This window comes from Erinaceus europaeus, chromosome 18 (genome assembly GCF_950295315.1).
Source record: "Erinaceus europaeus chromosome 18, mEriEur2.1, whole genome shotgun sequence".
In the NCBI taxonomy this organism is placed as follows: domain Eukaryota; kingdom Metazoa; phylum Chordata; class Mammalia; order Eulipotyphla; family Erinaceidae; genus Erinaceus; species Erinaceus europaeus.
The window spans coordinates 63,110,018-63,133,386 of record NC_080179.1 but is presented as its reverse complement, the minus strand read 5'-3'; the positions used below and the strand labels follow the sequence as shown (position 1 = coordinate 63,133,386).

General features: G+C 39.1%; 1 protein-coding gene across 17 annotated transcripts in view; it reads left to right on the top strand.

Annotated features, from left to right (window-relative positions):
* GTDC1 (glycosyltransferase like domain containing 1) overlaps positions 1–23,369 on the top strand; it is a 450,095-nt gene that overhangs the window by 206,576 nt on the left and 220,150 nt on the right. For all 17 annotated transcript variants that reach the window (XR_009545998.1, XR_009545999.1, XM_060178080.1 and 14 more), the window contains one exon: positions 3,855–4,028. Coding sequence is in view for 15 of the 17 variants with exons in the window: in XM_060178080.1 (XP_060034063.1) it covers positions 3,855–4,028 (174 nt within the window). In the remaining 2 variants the exon portion in view is untranslated. The remainder of the gene's footprint in view (positions 1–3,854; positions 4,029–23,369) is intronic.

Sequence of the window (23,369 nt, the reverse complement as noted above, 5' to 3'; positions counted from 1 at the left end):
TACTGGCAGACCAATTTCAGTATTTCATCTTGATATGAAAATTAGAAATTTATCAAACAATAAGCAAACTTTAGAGCAAAGCAAAGATCTCTATATTTATTTCTTGTTTCTATAATTTATTAAATTATAGAAAATTAATGTCTAGATTATTCTTTCTCTCTTTATTTTTCTTCTTCTCATTCTCCTCCTCCTTCTTTTTCTTTCTTTTTTGGTTCCTGCCATTGAATCTTCTTAAATTATACAGCCTTAAAATACCAGGACATTTCAAAGGTGAAGATCCTTTTCTATTGTTACATCAGCAAAGTGTGTCTCCAAAGTTAAGTTAATGAAATAAATAACAACTTGGAATTAGGTTTGCTGTTGGACCCTGCTCACCTAACTCTCAAGTGGAACCAGTTTGGCAGTGATTGGGTACACTGTTCACCTTTTAAAATAGTTACTTGCAACTGTGATTGAGGATGTGTTTAAACAATCTTTCAACTCTTATAAGTATACACCATAGTTTAGTTGGCATAGAAAAACAACTAAATGACAATAGTCTTGTGTTTTGAACATTTTGTAAATGCTTCCCTGCCATCATTTTACAAGCTGCTTCAATTGTAAAGTAGCAGTGCTATCAAAATAGAGTGGAACTGCTTCATGTCAAATGTCTCATAAAAAAACAACTGTTTTAAAATTTCTTAATAAAATTAAAATAATTTATTTAGAGAAGGAAAATATGTTTGAAAAACAAAAAAAAATCATTTTGTGCTTATCAGTTTGGAAAACGTGTAAGATTATTTTGATTTCTTGAATTAACATTCTTTTCCTCAGCTCGTGTGTGTTTATTATCCCTGAAATATAACTAGGGGAAAATTAAGTCTATCTTTTCCTTTATGAGTGACTTTAAAGTTAATGGAAGTCACACTCCCTCATATCAAGAGAGAAATACATGTAAAAGACTATTTCTATAAACTACCTTGGATCTTTAATTTACTATAGACTAGGATTTTCAGAATGTAAGTAGTTGTGCTGAGTGCCAACTATGATGACCGATATCTAAAAAAAAAATTTTAGTTTGTTACCCCTCATTACTCTCTCTCTCATAAAAGAATGCTCTTGCTCATAGAGAATGAGACCATAAAAACTTATACACCATTTTTTTTAACATTGCTCTTATAAGAGGATAGACAAGCTTAGAGAGAAAGAAGTATATTTGTTCATTTGTTGGCCCATTAATAAGGAGAAAAAAAAAGATTCACAGTTGTCCAGAGGAAAAATAAGAGTGTCAGAAAGCAGTCCTGGACAGATTCTCTTTCAAAAGTATGAGTTGTGCTTCCTCAAATGTTTCTTTAGTTTTCTTGCTGACTTGTGCTTTTGTTGGCACTGTCAGATTTCTTTTGTGGCAGTTAAAGACTTTGGAGATGACTGTCATAAGCACTCACCTTAAATAGAGGTTTCACTAACCCTCTGACTTATGAACACATGCTGTAACCATACATTATGATCTGTGGGTCGCTATTACAATATGTGACATATGGTGAAAACAGACTAGCTGTAAAACATCCTTCAACTTTTGGTATATTATTATATCGGTTTCCTTATTGCTTGGTGGTGTGTCAGCACTTCTGTGACATTCTTTTGTGTTATCTATGTTGTAATCACTCTACCCCCAAATTTCCTCTAGATTGCAACTAAAATAATGCTGGTATGAAAAAGCAATTTTGCAGGGGAGGCGTAGGGGTGGCAGGTCAACATTCCTTTTGTTGGTTTTTCATTCTACCATGTATTAATAATAGGAACTTTGGTTATCTAATAAATGTGCATCAAACAAAACCGAGTATCTGTTACGGCATTTGGATTCTATAAGCTGTGTTTATTTATATGCTGTCTTCTGGACTTTTATGTCTCCCCTCATTTGCTTGATTTCACATTCTTGAGGTGAAATAAGGCCTTTGTCTGTCTGATGCACCTTATTTCCAAAGCATTTATATGCACTGCATTGCGATTCAGTGACACGGTGACACCAAATCATTACTTAGCCATTAAAAAAAAAAAAAAAAAAAAAAGAACAGCAATATAAAAATCAGATCTTTTTTTTTTTCATAAAAAGAATGTACTACAGTTTCATATTGTATATTCAGATTTTATCCAGTTTACCTTTGGTAATCATTTGTGTTTATTCATTTCAGAGAAAAAAAAGTTATAGGTGGGGCACTTGGTTAAGTGCACACACTACAGTGAGCAAGGACCCAGGTTCAAGCCCCTGGTCCTTACCTGCAGGGGGGAAGCTTCACAAGGCTACAGGTGTCTCTATCTATCTTTCTCTCTCTATGCAATAGTAAATAAAGATCTAACAGAAATTTTTTAAAGAATACAGAAAAAAGATATAACTATTCTAAATATAACGTAATGATTAATTATTTGTATTATGGTGGAGTAAAAAATTCTGTAGTATACCTCCAAAGTAACCAAAGAAAGAGACCTGAGGCCACATGGGAGGGCAGGGAGTTAACATTTATTTTACCTTAACGGGTTTCAGGCTGATTTCTACCAGACCTTCACATGCTTGTACCCCAGCTCCTAGCTTTTATCAGTTTCAAACTGGGCGTGGCACAAGCTGATTGGTTAAAAACAAGGTCCATCAAAGTCCTGACAATAAAGGTGAGAGCAGGGTGGCATCAGAGCCCACAACTAGGGATGCTGCAATGTAGAAGTGAGCGTCTGTCAGGAGCCTGTAGATTTTTCATTTCATTGGAGGTCTCAAATATACATTCCCTAGTAGTCACGGAACTTTAAAAAGTTACAAAAACAATTTCTTAACTCAAGGGCTAAAACAAGAAGATAGATCTTAACCAACTATTTTATACATATGTTCTGGTAAGAAATAACTGTCTTTGAATTAGTTTCCTTGAAAGTAGTAAGAAAAAAAATAATGGCATATGTTCTGTTCTTAGTATGGTATAAAGCAACGTACATTACTAGCATAGAAAATTCTAAGAATGGGAAATCGGGTGGTAGCGCAGCAGGTTAAGCGCATGTGGCGCAAAGCGTTAGGACTGGCGTAAGGATCCCGGTTCAAGCCCGTCTCCCCACCTGCAGGGGAGTCGCTTCACAGGTAGTGAAGCACGTCTGCAGGTGTCTATCTTCCTCTCCCCCTTTCTGTCTTCCCCTCCTCTCTCCATTTCTCTCTGTCCTAGCCAACAATGACTATAACAATAAAAAAAGAAAGAGAGAAAGAAAAAGGAAGGAAGGAAGGAAGGAAGGAAGGAAGAAAGAAAGAAAGAAAGAAAGAAAGAAAGAAAGAAAGAAAGAGGAAAAGGAAAGGAAAATTCTAAGAAGGGGGCCTAATGGCGGCTCATCCAGTGGGACACACACGACCATGCTCAAGGATCTGAAGCTTCTCAAGTAGTGAAGCAGTACTGCAGGTCTCTCTCTCTTTCTCTTTCCTCTATCTCCTCCTTCTTCATCTCTCAATTTCTGTCTATCCTAGCAAAATAGAAGAGAAAGAAGAGGGTGTAGGGGAAGGGGAGGAGGAATAGAAAACACAAAGCAAAGTGCTATACTCTTCATATTGTTGATGGTAACAGTGAAAGTTTCTGGCATTGCAAAAAAAAAAATTTCTCTGGTTTCAAGCTTCTTGGGATATGATTAAATTACTTAGCTCTTTTCCTTCTTTATTTCATCAGGCCAACTTCTCATGATAATGATTAGAAAAACTTTTAGAGACATTTTGATATATACTTATAAAAAAGGCAGAGTTCTTTGCAAACCCAAGTACTATATAAACTCTGAGTCATACAGAGTTTTAAGCTTATAAAATATAACTCAAGAAATACAGGCTTGGTGTTCATATCTCTCCTTTCCCTTTACAGCCTGGTAGCGGATGTGGTGGTATTCAATTCAGTTTTTAATATGGAGTCATTTCTTACTTCTATTGGAAAATTTATGAAGCTGATTCCTGATCACAGACCCAAGGATCTGGAAAGTATCATCAGACTCAAATGCCAAGTTATTTACTTTCCCATTCGATTTCCTGATGTGAGCAGGTTAGCCTTTTTAACTTTGTCTTCATTATGTGTTGTAAAGTCTTCCCCAAATATATAGAAATTGGTGTTCTTTCTCCCAATGTTATCGTTCCAGTACCTTCCTGTGATTTGTAAGATTTTTAAATGATCATCTGTCCAGTGTCTCATGCAATTCCTTTTTTGAAAAATATTTTAATTTATTTATTATTGGATAGAGACAGAGAGAAATTGAGAGGGGAGAGGGAGACAGAGGGAAAGAGACAGAAAGACACCTACAGACACCTGCAGCCCTGCTTCACCACTCATGAACGTTCCATCTGCAGGTGGGGACCAGGGGCTTGAGCCTAGGGCCTTATACACTGTAATGCATGCGCTTAACTAGCTGTGCCACTTCCTGGTCCCTTCTCATACAATTCCTATAGTGAGTTGTTCATTTATTTTCCCTTATTTGCTTGCTAAAATAAGCTGCCTAGGCTTTTAACACTATTTGTTTCATTGTAGAAAACTTTGTTTCTCAACTTTTGCATTCAGCCTGTACCCATTGGTTTATATGTCTAATAGTAACTGTTAGAAGTCAGTTAATATTAAATTTCACTTCTTTTTTTAAATATTTATTTTTCCTTTTTGTTGCCCTTGTTGCTTTTTGTTGTAGTTATTATTGTTGTTCTTGATGTCGTCCTTGTTGGATAGGACAGAGGGAGATGGAGAGAGGAGGGGAAGACAGAGAGGGGGAGAGAAAGATAGACACCTGCAGACCTGCATCACCACCTGTGAAGCCACGCCCCTGCAGGTGGGGAGCCAGGGGCTCTAACCCAGATCCTTACACTGGTCCTTGCACTTTGCGCCACGTGCGCTTAACCTGCTGTGATATCACCCGACTCCCTAAATCTCACTTCTTAGACTACTTTAGTTTTTAATGCTGTTTTTAAATTTTTTTTAATATTTATTTTCCCTTTTGTTGTCCTTGTTTTTTATTGTTGTAGTTATTATTATTGTTGATGTCATCATTGTTAGATAAGACAGAGATAAATGGAGAGAGCAGGGGAAGACAGAGGGGGAGAGAAAGATAGACACCTGCAGACCTGTTTCACCGCCTGTGAAGAGACTCCCCCTGCAGGTGGGGAGCCAGGGGCTTGAACCAGGATCTTTACATCAGTCCTTGTACTTCACTCCACGTGCACTTAACCCACTACTGCGCTAAACTCTCATGCTATTTTCTTTCATCGTTTGGTTTATGTTTTGCTATGTATGTTATCTTCAAAAAGAGATAGGTTTATTATTTGCGGGTTTCATATGCACTTACTGTCATTTTTGCTCAGGACAATTTTTGTTGCTGCCCGCACCCACCAAAATTCACAGTGGATGATGTAGCTTATAGGAAGTTACAGAATTCCATTTTAAACTTAGCAAAAATGCTCCCCCCCCATCACCATGACTGTTTCTCCTTAGAAAGTCTACATCACTGGACCTCATGCAGATGATGTCACAGACTGTGCCCTTTTGAAGAGTTCAGAGAAAGCAGTTTCCTCCCCAGGCTTTTAGGCAGGAAACAATGTATGTAAGGTATATAGAAGGTCAGTATTTTCGCTGTACTCTGGATTTACAGATTCTGCTGTGGGGATTTTTCTCCATACCCTTACTATCGGCTTATTCACATGACATGGCAGTTAATATTTCATTGAAAAAAAAAATCCAGATATCAAATTAACTTGGTGAGTCATAAAATTTAAATTAGACCACCTTTTCCAATCCTTTCTTTTTTTGTAGTTCATAAAGCGGAAGGCCACAGGAAACAGAGACTAACTTGCACTCATACTGTTGATTATTATCACAGAATGGATTAAAGTATAGATACTGTGACTTTTAAAAAAATTTTTCTTTGCTTTTTTTAAAAAATATTTATTTTATTTATTTATTCCCTTTTGTTGCCCTTGTTGTTTTATTGTTGTAGTTATTATTGTTGTTGTCGTTGTTGGATAGGACAGAGAGAAATGGAGAGAGGAGGGGAAGACAGAGAGGAGGAGAGAAAGATAGACACCTGCAGACCTGCTTCACCGCCTGTGAAGCGACTCCCCTGCAGGTGGGGAGCCGGGGTTCGAACCTGGATCCTTATGCCGGTCCTTGTGCTTTGCGCCACCTGCGCTTAACCCGCTGCGCTACAGCCCGACTCCCTGCTTTTTAAAAACATTTATTTATTTATTTATTTCCTTTTTGTTGTCTTTTTTGTTTTTATTGTTGTTGTAGTTATTGTTGTTGATGTCATCATTGTTGGATAGGACAGAGAGAAATGGAGAGAGGAGGGGAAGACAGAGAGGGGGAGAGAAAGATAGACACCTGCAGACCTGCTTCACTGCTTCTGAAGCAACCCCCCTGCAGGTGGGGAATCGGGGGCTCGAACCAGGATCCTTACACCGGTCCTTACGCTTTGCACCACGTGCGCTTAACCCGCCATGCTGCTACCTGACTCCTGACACTCCCGACTCTGTGACTTTTTGATCTGCTTACTGCCTCAACTCTCTGTCACTATAGATGATTTCTCAAAAGCATCTAATGTTTCATTTCCATTTTTTAAAACTGTAAATCTAACTAAACGTAAGGTTGTAATTTATCTTCATATCTATGTATACATATGACAGACAGTATGTATATAATAGTTATTTGTGAACATTTTTTTGTATGATGAAAGAATATCTACTTTTAGAAAATAGAATTTAGATCTGCGATTAGCTGGAACATAACTTGTATTTTAAGTCATACTTTGAAAAACGTGAATCTTAAGTTTTTTTTTCCATCTTAAAAACTTTTATACAAAATATAAAATAACTACATTTTAAGTGAATAAGTAGTTCTAGCACACTTATTTATTGTAGCTATAAATAGTCTTATTAAAGTATAATATATGTTTACAATATTGTAAGCAAACAAAAATATGTTTTGAGGTTTATTGGCATCTGATACAGTTCTACAATAGCATATGTTTACTACACCTGTGGCAATTGAATGGTTTATTAATTTGGACTGTATTACCATAAATAAATCTAGTTAAATGGAAGAAGGTTAAGAAATACTGTGGCCAAGATAACATTTATAAGCATGGTCTTAGCCCAGAGTGTCATTTGAATTATTTTTAAATGGTAATTTGCTTTATCCAACCCAAACTCATATAGTGTAAGTAAGTGATTATTTGCATGAATGACAATCATCCTAATGCCTGCAGTCTTAAAGGAGTATTGTTTTGTTGAGATTTTTAAAAATGTTTCATAATTCCAAAGGCAAAATAACTGAGGTGATTAAAATAATAGTTTCTAATATTTATCTTTCTATAGACCTGTTATTTGACATGGCAAAAATGAACGTACATAAAGACAAAAACAGATATGACAAATGGTTGACCTAGTATGTTGTAATAAAATTTAATATATAGAGGATATTATCAGAGAGTGGGAAGAGCTGTATTCTAGCAAAATATATAAGAATTCATAGGGGAGGGTTTGGGACATCTGGGAAATGATGGCAGTGGACCTACTGGGGGTTGTATTGTTATGTGGAGGACTGGGAAATGTTGTGTGTGTTGTGTTTGCTGTCAACAGTGGAACATTAATCCCCCAATAAAAAATAAAGTAAAAAATAATAATAAAGGAAGAGAAGGCAGGACCATAGAAAAAATAGGCAAATATATACAAATATAGATATAGAAATGATGGTCAACCCATATCTGTGACCTTGGGAGAATAAATGCAGTTTCCAACGGAGGGAATGGGGACCCCCCCAAAAAAAAAGAATTCATAGAGTTTATAGAAAATCAGCAGCACTGGTGTTTCAATACTTGCTCTCCTTGCTTTTTGTTTCCTCATTCTCAAAGTACTAGTCACACAGTACTAAGAAAAATAACATTTTGTTGTGTGTCATAAACATTCTGGGGTAGGAAAGCTCATAAGCATTATAGTCGCTGAAACACGTATTTGAGGCATGACTACCAGCCACTTCCTTGCTCTGTGACTTGTGCAAGAATGATGGTTCTGACTTCAGGTTCCTTAAAGTTTATGATTATGTTTATCAGCTCACAGGTGTGATGTACTGACTAATGCAGGTCAGTACCTAGGGAAAGCCTGGTTTGACACATAATAGACTGTGGGCTGCGTCTGCAAAACCCCACCGCCTCCTCGCCTGCTGGAGGCAAGGGTGGAGTGGACAGTCCCCAGGGAGGTACCCGAGGGACGGGGATGGGCATGGGGAGGAAGACACAGACCCCCGGGAGTGCTTCAGAGAGACAACTCAATTTTATTGGAGTGAGAACAGATTTATATATGGTTTAGAAAAAGAAGGAAGGGGGCAGAAAGGGAGAGGACCTATAGAGGAAATAAGAGTCCAAATAAGGAATATTGGGGAGAGATCCGTTGCTGGTATGTGGAACAAGGTGGCTAGTAAAGGAATATATGGTCAGGTGAATGGCACTACTCTTATCTGGGAGGGGGGACTGCTCTTTTATTACCGCTTAGGCTTCCTGTAAGCACCTGATGACCTCTTTGCAGAGGGAACCCAGGCCTGGGGTCCCCTAGGGACCACTCCCCCAATAGACCACCAATAAAGGTTAATTGATAGTGGTCCCGGAGGTGGCACAGTGGATAAAGCATTGGACTCTCAAGCATGAGGTCTCAAGTTCAGTCCCTGGCAGCACATGTACCAGAGTGATGTCAGGTTTTTCTTTCTCTCCTTCTATCTTTATCATTAAAAAAATAAAGAGATTAATTGATATTATTGAGTCTTCCACCCCCATTATTTTATAATGTGGAATATTATATCTGCTGGATATTTTTAATGATTTTAATATATTTTAGTGATTTTATTAGTGATTTAATATGTACTTATAAAATTATGAGATACTAAGGGTATAATTCCATGCCATTCTCACCACCAGAGTTCTGTGTCTCTGTCTTCCTCCATTAGTTCTCCCAAGGTTACAGATAGAGGTTGACTATTATCACTATAACTACCTATATTTGCCCATTTTTATATGTATTTTCCTTCTTTTTATATGACATACCTATACATATTACTACTCCCAAATGTCTTTCCTTTTTTCTTCTTCTGTCTCTGAGTCCTAGTGGAATTGGGGATCAGAGCCTTCTGATCACCTTCCCCAAACACTTCTTCCCCTCTGGAAGTATAGACCAAAATTCTTTTTGGGGTACAAAACGTGGGATATATGGCTTCTATGTTTGCTTCTCCACTGAACATGGATGTTGGCAGGTCTATCCATACCCCCAGCCTGTTTCTATCCATCCCTGGTGAGGTAGGGCTCTGGAAAGGTGAGGTCCTGGGACACATTGGTGAGATTGTCTGCACAGGAAAGTCAGGGTGGAATCATGGTAACATCTGCAGTGTGGTGGCTGAAAGGCAGTAAGATATAAAGCAGGACAAAATGTTTAATAAATGGGAACCGAAAAGTAGGAATAGAGCAGATGAAATTAGGGATCTTAGGGTGGATAAAAGTTAGGAAGTCTCTTTTAGACTTGTTGCAAAGGGCCTGTAACTTTAGTAATTTTTGCCAGAGCTTAATAGCTGACATGCAAAAATATTAAATATTTTTAGACTAAAATAGACTAAAAATATTGTCTGAGAAGATGGTGTCAGAGTGCGAACAGGGATATCAAGCTGGATTAGGGCAGAGAGTAGCTCCCAAACTTGAAGAAAATATATAAAGACAACTGCTTACCCAGCTATCTGATCTAGTGCCCATTTGTTCATATTTAGCACAGGAGCCCATGTAACCTCTGAGTCCCTGTCAGTCTGTAGCTGCAGAATAGTAAGGACTATAGTCCACTCTCTTAAAGAACACGCGAGAATAGAAAAATAATTCTACCAAGCAGCGGTCTAATATAAATAATGACCTTGATTGGTTTATTCTCTGTGACACTGTGACTCAGATCTTTTGATCTCTTGTAAATCTATCATCTGTTAATTGAATCAACTCTTTACTTTCTTTCTTTTTTTTTAAATGTATTCATTAGGGGGTCAAGCGGTACCGCAGTGGATTAAGCACGTGTGGCACAAAGCACAAGGACGAGTATAAGGATCCTGGTTCAAGCCCCCAGCTTCCCACCTGCAGGGGGGTAGCTTCACAAGCAGTGAAGCAGGTCTGCAGGTGTCTATATTTCTCTCCCCCTCTGTTTTTTCCCCTCCTCTCTCCATTTCTCTATCCAAGACCAACAACATCAACAACAACAGCAATAATAAGCACAACAACCATAAAACACAAGGGCAACAAAAGGGGAAAAAAATGGTCTCCAGGAGCAGTGGATTCGTAGTGCAGGCACCAAGCCCCAGCAATAACCCTGGAGGCAAAAAAAAAGTATTTATTAGATAGCAAGAAAAATTGAGAGGGAAGAAGGAGTTAGGGGAAGAGAGAAAGAGAGAGAGACAGACTCAGCACTGCTTCACTACTTATGAAACTTCCCCCAGCAGGTGGGGAGGAGGGGCTTGAACTTACCTCCTTACACATAGCAAGATGTACACTCTAACCGGTACGTCATCACCTGCCCCCTTACTTTGTTCTTCTTCACTCTAATTTTTCTTTTTTTGCCCTCCTGCCTAACTTTCATATTCTACATCTTAGACATGCTCTCAGACAGTTTGGACCTTCTCATTCACATTTGATTAGGAGGAAAACATTCAACTTCTTCGCCTACTTTAACTTCTTAGTTCCTGAATTCTGAGGGAACCCTTTTGAGCCACCTTGCAAAGATGCCACATGTCCCTTCATCTAGATGACTAGCCGGGCATCTCCTTTCACTTGAAACTTCTAATAACAAGTATGTTTTTACTCTCAGACCATGACTAAGAAAATAGAAGCAATCTGATGAAAATGTCTACACACTGTAGTCACCAGTCACCCAAATGTGCCCTTTTTAAAAAATTTCATTTATTTGTTTTTATTTAATTTTTCTCTTTTGTTGCCCTTTTTTATTGCTGTTGTAGTTATTATTATTCTTGTTGTTGATGTCGTCATTGTTGGATAGGACAGAGAGAAATGGAGAGAGATGGGGAAGACAGAGAGGGGGAGAGAAAGATAGACACCTGCAGACCTGCTTCACCGCCTGTGAAGCGACTCCGCTGCAAGTGGGGAGCCGGGGGCTCAAAACTGGGATCCTTACACTGGTTGGGCCACATGCGCTTAACCCGCTGTGCTACCACCCAAATTTATCTTACTACGCTCATGCTCTCTACCTTCCCCTCTGCTTTTATGGAATTGTGATCATGCTTCCTTCTAAGACTCTTGTCTCCATTTTTTTTTAAGTGTCCATTCTTCTTATATACCTAAAGTCTTTATCATTCAATAACTTTTCTTGTGTATTTGTCCTAGGAACTACATATCACATATATCATATTACATCTGTTACGACTGGCAAGAATGCTCAACAAATTTCCTTTTTCCCTGTTCCACATCACCAGTTTTCTTGTCTTCTGGATCATTAATATTAGCATACTCCCAAAATGATAGTTTTTGCACCTTTGGAAAAGGGCTCTCTTGAGTCCATCTCTCTCTTCTGCTACCGCCTCCTTTCTTTTCCTTAGCAAACACTGTTCAAAGAGCTCTTTATACTTGTTGCTTTCAATTTTATTCCCCTGGTTCTCTTTTAAAGCTACCCTGCTGGATTTGTTTATGTTAAGATTTCTAATGCCTTCTTGCCTCTGAATCCAAGGTCAGTACTCAGTGCACATCCTACTAACACAGAAGTAGCATTTGACACACTGGATAACACATTTCTCAGTGAGTTCCAAGGACACAGGCTGCTACTTCACAGGCTTGTTGCTGGATTCTCATCATCACCCTGACCTTTAACTCTGAAGTGGCCTTGGGCATTTTTAGCACTTGTAAGATTGGGGAGGGGGAAAGGTGGGGAGGGGAGAAAACCCAAGAATGAATTATGAAGAAAATTTGAAAGAGTCAGGGCATCAACAAAGAGAAAATTGGCATCTGGAACAAAGAAGGAGTTTATTTTCCCTTTTGTTGCCCTTGCTTTTTATTGTTGTTGTTATTGATGTCATTGTTGTTGGATTGGACAGAGAGAAATGGAGAGAGGAGGGGAAGACAGAGGGGGAGAGGAAGATAGACACCTGCAGACCTGCTTCACCGCCTGTGAAGTGACTCCCCTGAAGGTGGGGAGCCGGGGTTAGAACCCGTATCCTTACGCCAGTCCTTGCACTTTGCACCACCTGAGCTTGTCCGCTGTGCTACCGCCCAACTCCTGAAAGGACAATGAGTTTTAAGGAGATGGTCAGTAGTGAAATCAGTGGAGAAGGATTAAAAGAAACGTTGACTTCAACCTGCCTTTGCCTTTGGCAGTTAAGGGGTCAGTTATATTCCCTTGTATGCTGCAAGATCACAGAAGAGTGCTACATTTTCTCTATGAGAAAGTCTTAGAATCCAAGCCTGATTGAGAGCCCTCCTTCCCTCCCATTCTCCCCCGACCACATACTAATGTGCAAGGCCCAGAGAAGTCAAGTGTCTTTTGGCAGTTGCACAGCTAGACATAAACACAGCAGGAACTGGAACTCTTATCTCAACATCTCTGTCTGCTGTTCAACCTCCCACTTCTTGTAAGTAATACAATTTCAGAGGTCTGGACTATCTGATTTTTCAGTCGACAGCAGATTAACAGCATGGAATTAGGGGTGTGATAAAGGCAGGCTCACTGACAGCAGTAAGAAATGACAGTTGACTGACAGCTTGACAAGAAGGGAGAAGAGAGACAAACTATTTAAAAATATATATATGAGAAGTGAAAAAAGCAGAGCAGCCTGGAGTCAGACTCCAGCGGGGCAGCCGGCTCTGCACTCTGCACATTGAGAACCCCTGCTGACATTTCTATATGACTGTACAGCTTGCGCGTCAACACTGTGACTTTCTCAAAGAGAGACTAAATGGTGGCCGGCCAATTTTGTTTAATAGTACAGTGAAAGGCGTAACTCACACTTATCAGCCTTTGAAATGGCAGCAAAAGAAAGCAAACATCAGGACTTACTCTAGATGTTCATGAGCTGTGTTCATCTAAAGAAAGATAACAAACAACAAACATCTAAACCCTTTTCGTTCATTTGTGACCAGGGAACAATTCAATAAGCTATCTTTTTATTAAGACTTATTGATTTATGAGATAGAAAAAAAGAGAATGAGAATAAACCAGATCATTGCTTTGGCACAGCCAATGCCAGGGACTGAACCCGGAATCTCATACTTTAGGGTCTAACACTTCATTGTCTGTACTACCTCCTGGGCCACAATAACAAACTGTCTTTATTTTAGAGCTTTGTAAGTTGTAACTTTACTAACCAAATCTTCCTTTTCTGATGGACTATCTTGTTTTTAATTATTATTTATAAAAAGGAAACACTGACAAAACCATAGGATAAGAGGGGTACAACTCCACACAGTTCCCACCATCAGAACTCCGTATCCCATCCCCTCCCTTGATAGCTTTCCTATTCTTTAAACCTCTGGGAGTATGGACCCAAGGTCATCATTGTGGGATGCAGAAGGTGGAAGGTCTGGCTTCTGTAATTGCTTCCCCAATGAACATGGGTGTTGACAGGTTGATCCATACTCCCAGCCTGCCTTTCTCATTCCCTAGTGTGGCTGGGTTCTGGGGAATCAGAGCTCCAGGACACATTGGTGGGCTTGTCTGTCCAGCGAGGTCTGGTTAGCATCATGGTAGCATCTGGAACTTGGTGGCTGAAAAGAGAGTTAACATATAAAGCCAAACAAACTGTTGACTAATCATGAACCTAAAGGCTGGAATAGTGCAGATGAAGAGTTGGGTGGGCCCTCCATTTTGTAGCTAGTAGGCCTATTTTAGTTATATTTCAAAGGGCCCGTGACTAGACTAGTTTTTCTGTTTGTTTTTTTTTTTCCCCTGAGCCTGAAACCTGATATGCAGGTGGATCCAAGTTTTTGTCTGGGGAGATGATGTCATGGCTGGAAAAAGGACCAAAAAGCTGTATCAGGAAAGAGAATAGCTCCCAAATATGGGAAAGGTGTATAAATATTGTTGGCTGTAAACCCCAATCGATTTGATCTGATCTGGGGCCCATATTCAGCTTAGGAGCCTGTGTGACCTCTGCATCCCTCTAGATCTGAGCTCACATTCTGTGGTCATGAGTAGGAACATTCCAAGCTACCCCAAGTTGAGGACCCATCTTCCTCAGGTGGAGCATAGATGATGGACTATCTTAACTTATTCCTTCCGTACAAAAAAGCCTCTGGAGGGAGTCGGGCTGTAGCGCAGCGGGTTAAGCGCAGGTGGCGCAAAGCACAAGTTCCGGCATAAGGATCCCGGTTCGAACCCCGGCTCCCCACCTGCAGGGGAGTTGCTTCACAGGCGGTGAAGCAGGTCTGCAGGTGTCTATCTTTCTCTCCTCCTCTCTGTCTTCCCTTCCTCTCTCCATTTTTCTCTGTCCTATCCAACAGTGACAACAACAATAATAACTACAACAATAAAACAACAAGGGCAACAAAAGGGAATAAATAAATAAAAATAAAAATATTAAAAAAAAAAGCCTCTGGGCTTGTCAAGTAATCAGTAGTCAACAAAACTTAGTTTTTCAATATTAATAGCATACTGTCACCTGTTCCGGTGGCTGTAATATAATACCATGGGATGATACTTACTAAACAACAGAAACTTATTTTTTCATATTTGTGGAGGTTGGGAAGTTGATTATCATGGTCCTGGCAGATTTGGTTTCTCATCACTTCCTGCTTCCTGACTCCTCAATGACTGTCTTTCCTATCTCCTCACATCATGGAAGTACTCGGACAGTTTTCTAAGATCTCATTTCAGAAAAGTACACGGACTCATCAAGAATTTTGGTCCATACTTCCAGAGAGGGATAAAGAATAGGGAAGCTTCCTGTGGAGTGGAGAGTTCAGGTCCTGAAACCTGTGGCAGAGGAGGACCTAGTGGGGGCTGTATTGTTATGTGGAAATGTTATACACGTACAAACAGTTGTGTTTTACTGTTAACTGTAAACCATTAATCTCCCAATAAAGAAATAAAATAAAATTATTAAATAACTAAATCTTTACAAAAAATAGAAAAAAAAAAGAACAGGGAAGCTTCCAATGGAGGGGTTAGGACATGGGACTCTGTTGGTAAGAACTGTATGAAATTGTACCCCTGTTATCTTACAGTCTTGTTAATCGTTATTAAATCACTAATAAGAAAATTTTTTTAAAATCGCATTGATATCTTTTATGAAGTTTTCACTCTCAGAGTGCACTCCCTTTGCAAAAGTACTACTGCTGATCACCTTTAACATTAAAGGTTAAGATTTCAGGAGGCTAGGCAGGATGCATCCAGGTAAGTGCACAAAGTACTAAGCACAATGACCTACACAATGTTCCAGGTTCAAGCCCCTGGCTCCCCACCTGAAGGGCGGGACACTTCACAAGGGGCAAAGCATGTCTACATGTATCTATCTTTCTCCCTCTCTATCTCCCCTTCTTCTCTCAATATCTTTCTGTCCTATCCAATAATACATAAATAAAAATAAAATGGAAAAAATGGAGCAGTGGATTTGAGCCCCAGTGATAACCCTGGAGGAAAAAAAAAAGGATAAAAGAACACATACGCTGAAGTGGTAGCATACCAAAATAGAAATATCATCTAAGAAAAAAAAATATGCTCTAAGGCCTTGGGTTAAGACTCATTTATGTATGAGATTTTTGGAAATGGAGGCTATGCTGTGTTGAAGAATTTAGAGTATATTGAAGATTTTATTGTGCATTTTAAGAAAGCATATTGCATACAAAACTCTGATGCAATGGGCACATGAAAAGGGAGGTAATACTGGACCACAGGGAGCTGGAGATTAGCTAGAAGGAGTTTGTGTTGTCATATGCTAGATCATATAACTATCATAATGGTAAGCCTAGCAGAATTAAGGAATTTTACATACCCAAACCTATTTACCTACCTTTTCCCCTTTTGTTTTTTTCTCTCTCCTATTCTCCCTCCCTTCCTTTCATCCTTCCTTCTTTCCTTCCTCTCTCTCACTTTCTTTCCTTCCCTTTTCTTTTCTTTTCTTTTCTTTTCATCTTTCTTTCTGCCACTGGGGCTCAGTGCCTGCATGAAGAATCCACAACTCTCTGTAGTCACTCCCTTCCCTTCCCTTCCCTTCCCTTCCCTTCCCTTCCCTTCCCTTCCCTTCCCTTCCCTTCCCTTCCCTTCCCTTCCCTTCCCTTCCCTTCCCTTCCCTTCCCTTCCCTTCCCTTCCCTTTTCTTCCCGTTTTTCTTTTTTCTTTTATAGGCCAGAGAAAAACTAAGAAAGGAGGGTGAGATAGAGAAAGAAAGACTCTTACAGCCTTGCTTTACTATTGTGAGGTTCCCCATCCCCCTTGCAGGTGGGGAAAAGAGATTTGAACTTGACTCTTGCATGGGGCAACATGTATGATCAACCCAGTGCACCACAATCCCACCCCCCATATCCAGACATTTGTACAAGTTGCAGTTAAGAAGTCAAAACATGGGAGTCAGGCATTAGTGCAGTGGGTTAAGAGCACATGGCACAAAGCACAAGGACCAGCATAAGGATCCCGGTTTGAGCCCCCGGCTCCCCACCTGCAGGGGAGTTGCTTCACAGGCAGTGAAGCAGATCTGCGGGTGTCTGTCTTTCTCTCCCCCCTCTCTGTCTTCCCCTCCTCTCTTCATTTCTCTCTGTCCTATCCAACAACAACAACATAATCAACAACACTGAAACAACAAGGACAACAAAAGGGAATAAATCAATAAATATTTTTTAAAAACGTCAAAACACTGAAGAATTTACAACATGCCTCCTCACACTCTCATGAGAATGTAGAGCTAACCACAGTAACTAACCTTTCCACTTACTGTTCTGACTCTGCATTGTGTTAAGCATATTATACAAATTTTGATATTTTATTCTTTTAACAGTAGTAAGAGATAATTCTCTGCTTATAGTTGAAAAAAACCTGGACATAGACAATGGAATTTTCTGCCTATAATCACACAAATAGTATAAAGATAGACCTTGGGATTTTTTCCCCCCCTCTGTTTAGAACCCAAACTCTTTAATAGTCTCTTTTATATACTCATCCCATGAAACAACTCTTGATTCCTAGTACTTTACTCCCATGAAAAAACTCTTGATTCCTAGTACTTTCTTCTTGATCAGAAAATTGACAAAAATAAATAAATAAGTAAATAGAAGTGTTGAATGAAAGTGAGGATGTCCTAGTAATGTTGTAAAAATAAAAGACTTAAACTTCATTTAGTTTTATTTTCTGAGTTGGATCCTCACACATGCACAATTTCACTATTCTAGGCCACATTTTCATTCAGATGAGGAAAGAAAAAGAGTAGAAGGGGGAAAAATACCACCACAGCACCACAGGTTCCTCCTGTGTTCTAGATGATGATGGGTCTTGAAGCTAGACCCTGTGTATGCATGACACACAAAGCTAGAAAAGTAAAAAAAAAAAAAAAAAAAGAAAATATTGTGATAGTAAAATTGAATACAGTCCTTAAAAAAAAAGTAGAATAAAAAGTTATTTTAAAGAAATAGCTATAGGCTCAAAATATTTTATTTTCCACCCTAAAATTCTGGTTATCTCCCAGAAAGTTATTGAATAACTCCCAGAGGGTTATTCAGACTTTCTTTAGCCTCCAAGTTAGCTTGTAGTACGATGCTTGTGTTACAGTCATTGTCCATCACTTTAGAATATCAAGGACACCATCCTACATACATGATTAGAGTGAGGGAATGCCTGTGATAATGATATTAGATTATCCTTGCTTCCAGTAAGTTGAATCATGTAGGAATATTTTATAAAAACACAATGACATAAAAGGTGGCAGGCACCCCAGGGGCCAGTCGGTAGCACACCCGGTTAAGCAGTCAGTCACATTACGATAAGCAAGGATCCAGGTTCAAGCCCCTGCTCCCTCCTCTGCAGGGGGAAGTTTCACAAGTGGTGAAGCAGGGCTGCAGGTGTCTGTCTCACTCCCTCTCAATCTCCCCCTCTCCTCTCAATTTCTCTGTCTCTAATTTTTTTTTTAAAGTGACACCCCTTATCACTGACTGTGCATTCCCAAGGGACTTTATCAGGGAGCTTTGCATAGGAAACACTACTTCAGATAATGAGATAAATGCTCAGGTTATCAAGGCCTGGAACTGGCATATGTTTGTCAAGATGTGCCTTTTTAGTTCCATTTTATTATAAAAAAAAAAGTTTAAATTTTGGGGGCCAGGCGGTGGCACACCAGGTTAAGTGCACACATACTGCTTTGCTCAAGGACCCCGATTCAAGCCCCAGCTCCTCACCTACAGGGGTGTGCTTCACCACCGGTGAAACAGGCCTGAAGGTGTCTATCTTTCTCTCTCATGATCTATCTCCCCTCCCCTCTCAATTTTTCTCTGTCCTGTCAAATAAAAACAAGGACAGAAGCAAGGGAGGAAAAAAAGAAGCAAGAAGGAAGGAAGGGGGAGGGGAGAAGGGAGGAAGGAAGGAAGGAGCCAGAAAAAAGACTGCTGGGAGCAGTGGATTTGTAGTGCTGGCACTGAGTCTGATTGATATAACCCTGGTGGCAATAAAATAATAATAATAATAAATAAAATGATAAATTTCTTCATTATGGCTATATTGCCTTGTCAGAAAACTAATGACACATTTTTTACAAAGAAAAAATATATTATGACTTTTTCAACAACCCAATAAGATCAAATACGTATGTTTCCATGGGAAACCTCAAAAAAAAAAAAATCCAGTTACTATTATAAATATGTTACCAAATATATTACTGGGGCTTAGTGCCTCAAAGATTCTGCCTACCACTCTTACTCTACCACTCTTTTGTTTAAAATTTTTGTTATTATCTTTATTTATTTATTGGATAGAGGCAGCCAGAAATTAGCATGGAGGAGTGTGACAGAAAAACACCTGTACTCCTGCTTCACCACTTGCAAAGCTTTCCCCCTGCAGGTGGGGACTGGGGGCTCGAACCTGGGTCCTTGCACAGTGTAACACACGTGCTCAACCAATTGTGCCACTACCTCCCCCACCTTTTTTTTTTTTTTAATAGGGTTAAGAGGACCAGTAAAATTGTTCCTTTGGATACTGTGCTGCTTTGACAAGGGCACAGCCCAGGTTGATCCTGCCCCCACTACATTGAAGGAAGTTCTACTGTTGTGGTCTCTTTCACTCTTCTGCCATTTTACTCCTCTGTTTCTATCAAAAAGAAATAGATAAATAAATAATAAGTGGGTAGGAGAGAAGGAGAGATACCACAACAAAGGTCCACGAATCATGAATCTCCCCTCATACTTGTGCTCCCTCTGGTGTCCAGAGACTTGAACATGGATCCCCAAGGATGGTAAGGTGTGTTCTCCACTGTATGAGCTATCAGCTGGTCCTCCCACCCAGTCGATTTTTCCTTTTTTAATTAATTGAGTTGATGATATATCCTAAAGAATTGTGATCTGGACTTTGGGCATATTGAAGTTTGTGAATTTTTGATTGAGAAATATGTACATTATCTTGTTTCTGCAGAGCTAACATTAAGTATCAACGTTGTTATTATGATCAATAAGAAAAAGTGACTTATGTTTCTGTAAGCGCTTCACTGTTTATACATATCTTCCCTAATACTGGGTTTTCGGAATTGCCACAGAATAAGCAACAGTGGAATTTACCTGACTCTCCTAATTTCATAGTATTGTCAATTTTTCATGCTGGAAATAAGGATTATATAAAACTCTGCTTTTCATTTTTCCATATTTTGGACAGCAAATGGAGGGAGAACAAACAAGGCTGGTCACCGGTCTCATTGATCAAAATCTTAAGAATTTCTCTGCATGTTTTTTTTCAGCAACTCTTTTTTATGTAGTTAAAATGTGAAGCCAAAACAGAGGTTTATAGTCTTGGCCTAACTATTTTGGAAACCAAAATGGAGAATTTCAGAAACAGTGTGAAAACTTTAAATGAAAACTCTCAGGCTGTGCAAACAAAGGCGAGGAGCCTAAGGGCTTTTTGAAGAATTCTTACTAAAGAAAACACTATTTTACATTGCAAAGCAGATGTGTCAGAAAACTACAGCAGATCTGTAATTTGAGAATTTGTAGATTAATAGGACAGAAGGCAGCCCCATGCTACCCACTGAAAACTTTGTTTTCCTCAGTTGAGTTCTGGGATGGCAGAACACAACAGCCTTCTTATCACATGTGGTCATATTTCTCAGATATTTTGAGAACATCTCAGTGTCAGACAAGCTAGTAAAACTCTCTCCTCTGCTTTATGAAATCCTGAAGTAGGTATTGTCTTTCTAGAATATTAATCTGGTTCTGAAGTCGGAGCAAAGTTTTGCTTTTACAAATTAAACAGACCATATTTGCTAGCAATTATTTTGTTTTTTTCTCCAAAACAAATGCAGAAAAATGTGTTTCTTTTTGAATGTCATTAAATATTTTTACAGAATTGCTGCACTAAAAAAAACAACCTTGTAAATAAATAATTCCAGTGTTGAACACCACTCAATGTCAAGAAATCAACCTTTTCTTAAATGCATATTTTTATATTTATATTTATATTTTTATATTGTAATTTAATAACCTCTCTGTTATCACTATTAAGAGAAGAGAGTTTGGTTTCACCATATAGGTACGATTCTTTTGTTGGCCCGAGGTTACATAGAACAAAATCTTACTTACTTAAAATATAATTTTAATGAAATTATCACCCATGGTAATTCCCAATTATAACTATTACAGTTCTCCAATTTAAGCAATGAAAGTACCCCCCCAACCCCCATACCCTGAATCTAGGCCAACCATGAAAATTATCCTTTTACTTATTTATTTATTTTGTGCATATATTTTTAATTGTTGCAGGGCCTTACCACCCCAGGCTAAGTTTTTCAGATGGAAGGAGATAGACAAAAAGGCAGAGAGAGAGAGAGAGAGAGAGAGAGAGAGAGAGAGAGAGAGCTCTCTGCACTAAAGTTTCCTCTAGTATAATGGGGACCAGACTCAAACTTGAGTCACCCACAAAACAATACAAATTACCTAGGTGAGCAATTTTGTCAACTCTAGGAACTAACATTTCATATTGTATGAAATTTACCTTTTATCTCCACAAGTATACAATAACATTTGGCTTTATTTTATTATTGTCATTATTATCCTTTTTTTTTGTTTGTTTGTTTTGCCTCCAGGGTTATTGCTGGGGCTCAGTGCGTGCACCATGAATCCACTGCTCCTGGAGGCCATTTTTTCCCCCTTTTATTCCCCTTATTGTTGTAGCCTTGTTGTGGTTATTATTGTTGTTGTTGATAGCGTTCGTTGTTGGATAGGACAGAGAGAAATGGAGAGTGGAGGGTAAGACAGAGAGGGGGAGAGAAAGATAGACACCTGTAGACCTGCTTCACTCCCCTGCAGGTGGCGAGCCAGGGGCTCTAACTGGGATCCTTACACTGGTCCTTGCGCTTTGTGCCATGCTATGTGTGCTTAACCCACTGCCACTGCGCTACCGCCCAACCCCCTATCATTATTATCTTATTGCCAAAAAGGTTCTTAACTGGGGCTCAGTGCTGATACCACAAAGCCACTGCTCTTGGGGCGTTTGGCTTTATTTTATATCAAAAACTTGATGGGTACATTTTTGGGTCCATATTGTCCTGTCCCACAAAATTCAGTGTAAATAAAGAGCTAAGACCACACATAATGGGATAGTAACAAACTGAGAATGAAAGCACTCAGCTATGGGCAGTGACATCAGCTCAAGTAAGTCATGGGAAAGGTCTGCCCCTAAAGGGAATGCATGCCACTTGACAAACTCAACCATAATTTGATAGAAGAGGAAACAGGAAGGAAAGAATCAATTAAAAAAACAAAAACAAAAACCTTCTTAGATGGGTTGTTTAAGGTTTGAAGTAGGATAATAATGTGCAGGTAGACAAAATGAGGAAATGCACATATATACTCTTGTACGGATTTGTAAAGTTCATGTAGTAACTGACTGTGTCAAGGACTAGTCAGGGGTGATCTTGAACTATTTGAAATATCTCTTCTGTCGGTGTTGAGAAGTAGCTTTGCTTGGGTAAAGATGGTGAGTTCCCAGTATCATTTATTCTTCACTTACTGAAGAATGATTCAAATGGGCCTGACAAGCATAGTGTCCTTTCTTACCTCAGTGTCATTTAGAACTGTATGTAATGTTATATTAACCTGTATTTACACGTTTGCATTGCGCCTACTCTCTCCATTGATGTACTTGACAGCTCAAATTAATTTTTTTCTAAATCAAGGTAAGCTTCTTGTCGTTTGCTGCTGTTTCCAACACTGAGTGCAAACTTACTGAAAATATGAGAGCTTGTGAACTCTCTATTTAGAAAATTGGGAGTTTATTCAATAACTCTTCCCTTCTTAGAGTTCAGTCATTAAAACACTTTTCGGTTCCTTTGGATGAGGAACCCTTCAATTGTTTTGTATGTGATGAGAAGGTAAAATAGTATAAGAAAATTGACTTTGATGTCAGTTAAAGCTATGTTTCAATATCATCTTGAGAAACACCTTTGATCTTCACACTCCATTTTTAATGTCTGTAACCTCATTTGTAAAGTTTGGGGATTATCATGTGTCTCATTGGGTTGCTGAGAGAATTAAAAGTTAATATTCTAAGTAAGGTACTTGGTAAAACGCCTGAGGCATATTGAACCTTAAAAATGGTATCCTTGGGGGGGGGTAGATTGCATAATGGTTATGCAAAGAGACTCTCATGCCTGGGGCTCTGAAGTCCCAGGTTCAATCCCCTGCACCACCATAAGCCAGAGCTGAACAGTGCTGTGGTGTTTCTCTCTGTGTCTGTGTCTTTCTGTCTCTGTCTTCATCTCACTCAAAAGTAAAATAAAATAAAATTTAAAAAACTGGTATTGTTTTGTGTTCTGAATCATCTTTGTACTTTCATTAAACCTATATGTAAAGTCTTTACTTTTCTCTCTTTTTAAAAAAAATATAAATGTTTATTTATTATTGGATAGAGAAAGAGAGAAATTGAGAGGGGAGGAGGAGATAGAGAGGTAGAGATACAGAGAGACACGCGCAGTCCTGCTTTACCAGTAGTGAAGTTTCCCCCCTGTGGGTGGGAACCAGGGGCTTGAACCTGAGTCCTTGTGCACTGTAATGGGAATACTTAACTAGGTATGCCTCCGCCTGGCCCCCAGATTCCTTCCCTGAGATCTTTTGGAAAAATCAGTGTCTGTCTTTGTCTCTCTCTCTCTCTCTCTCTCTCTCTCTCTCCCTCTCTCCCTCCCTCCCTCTCTCCCTCTCTCCCTCCCTCCTTTCTCT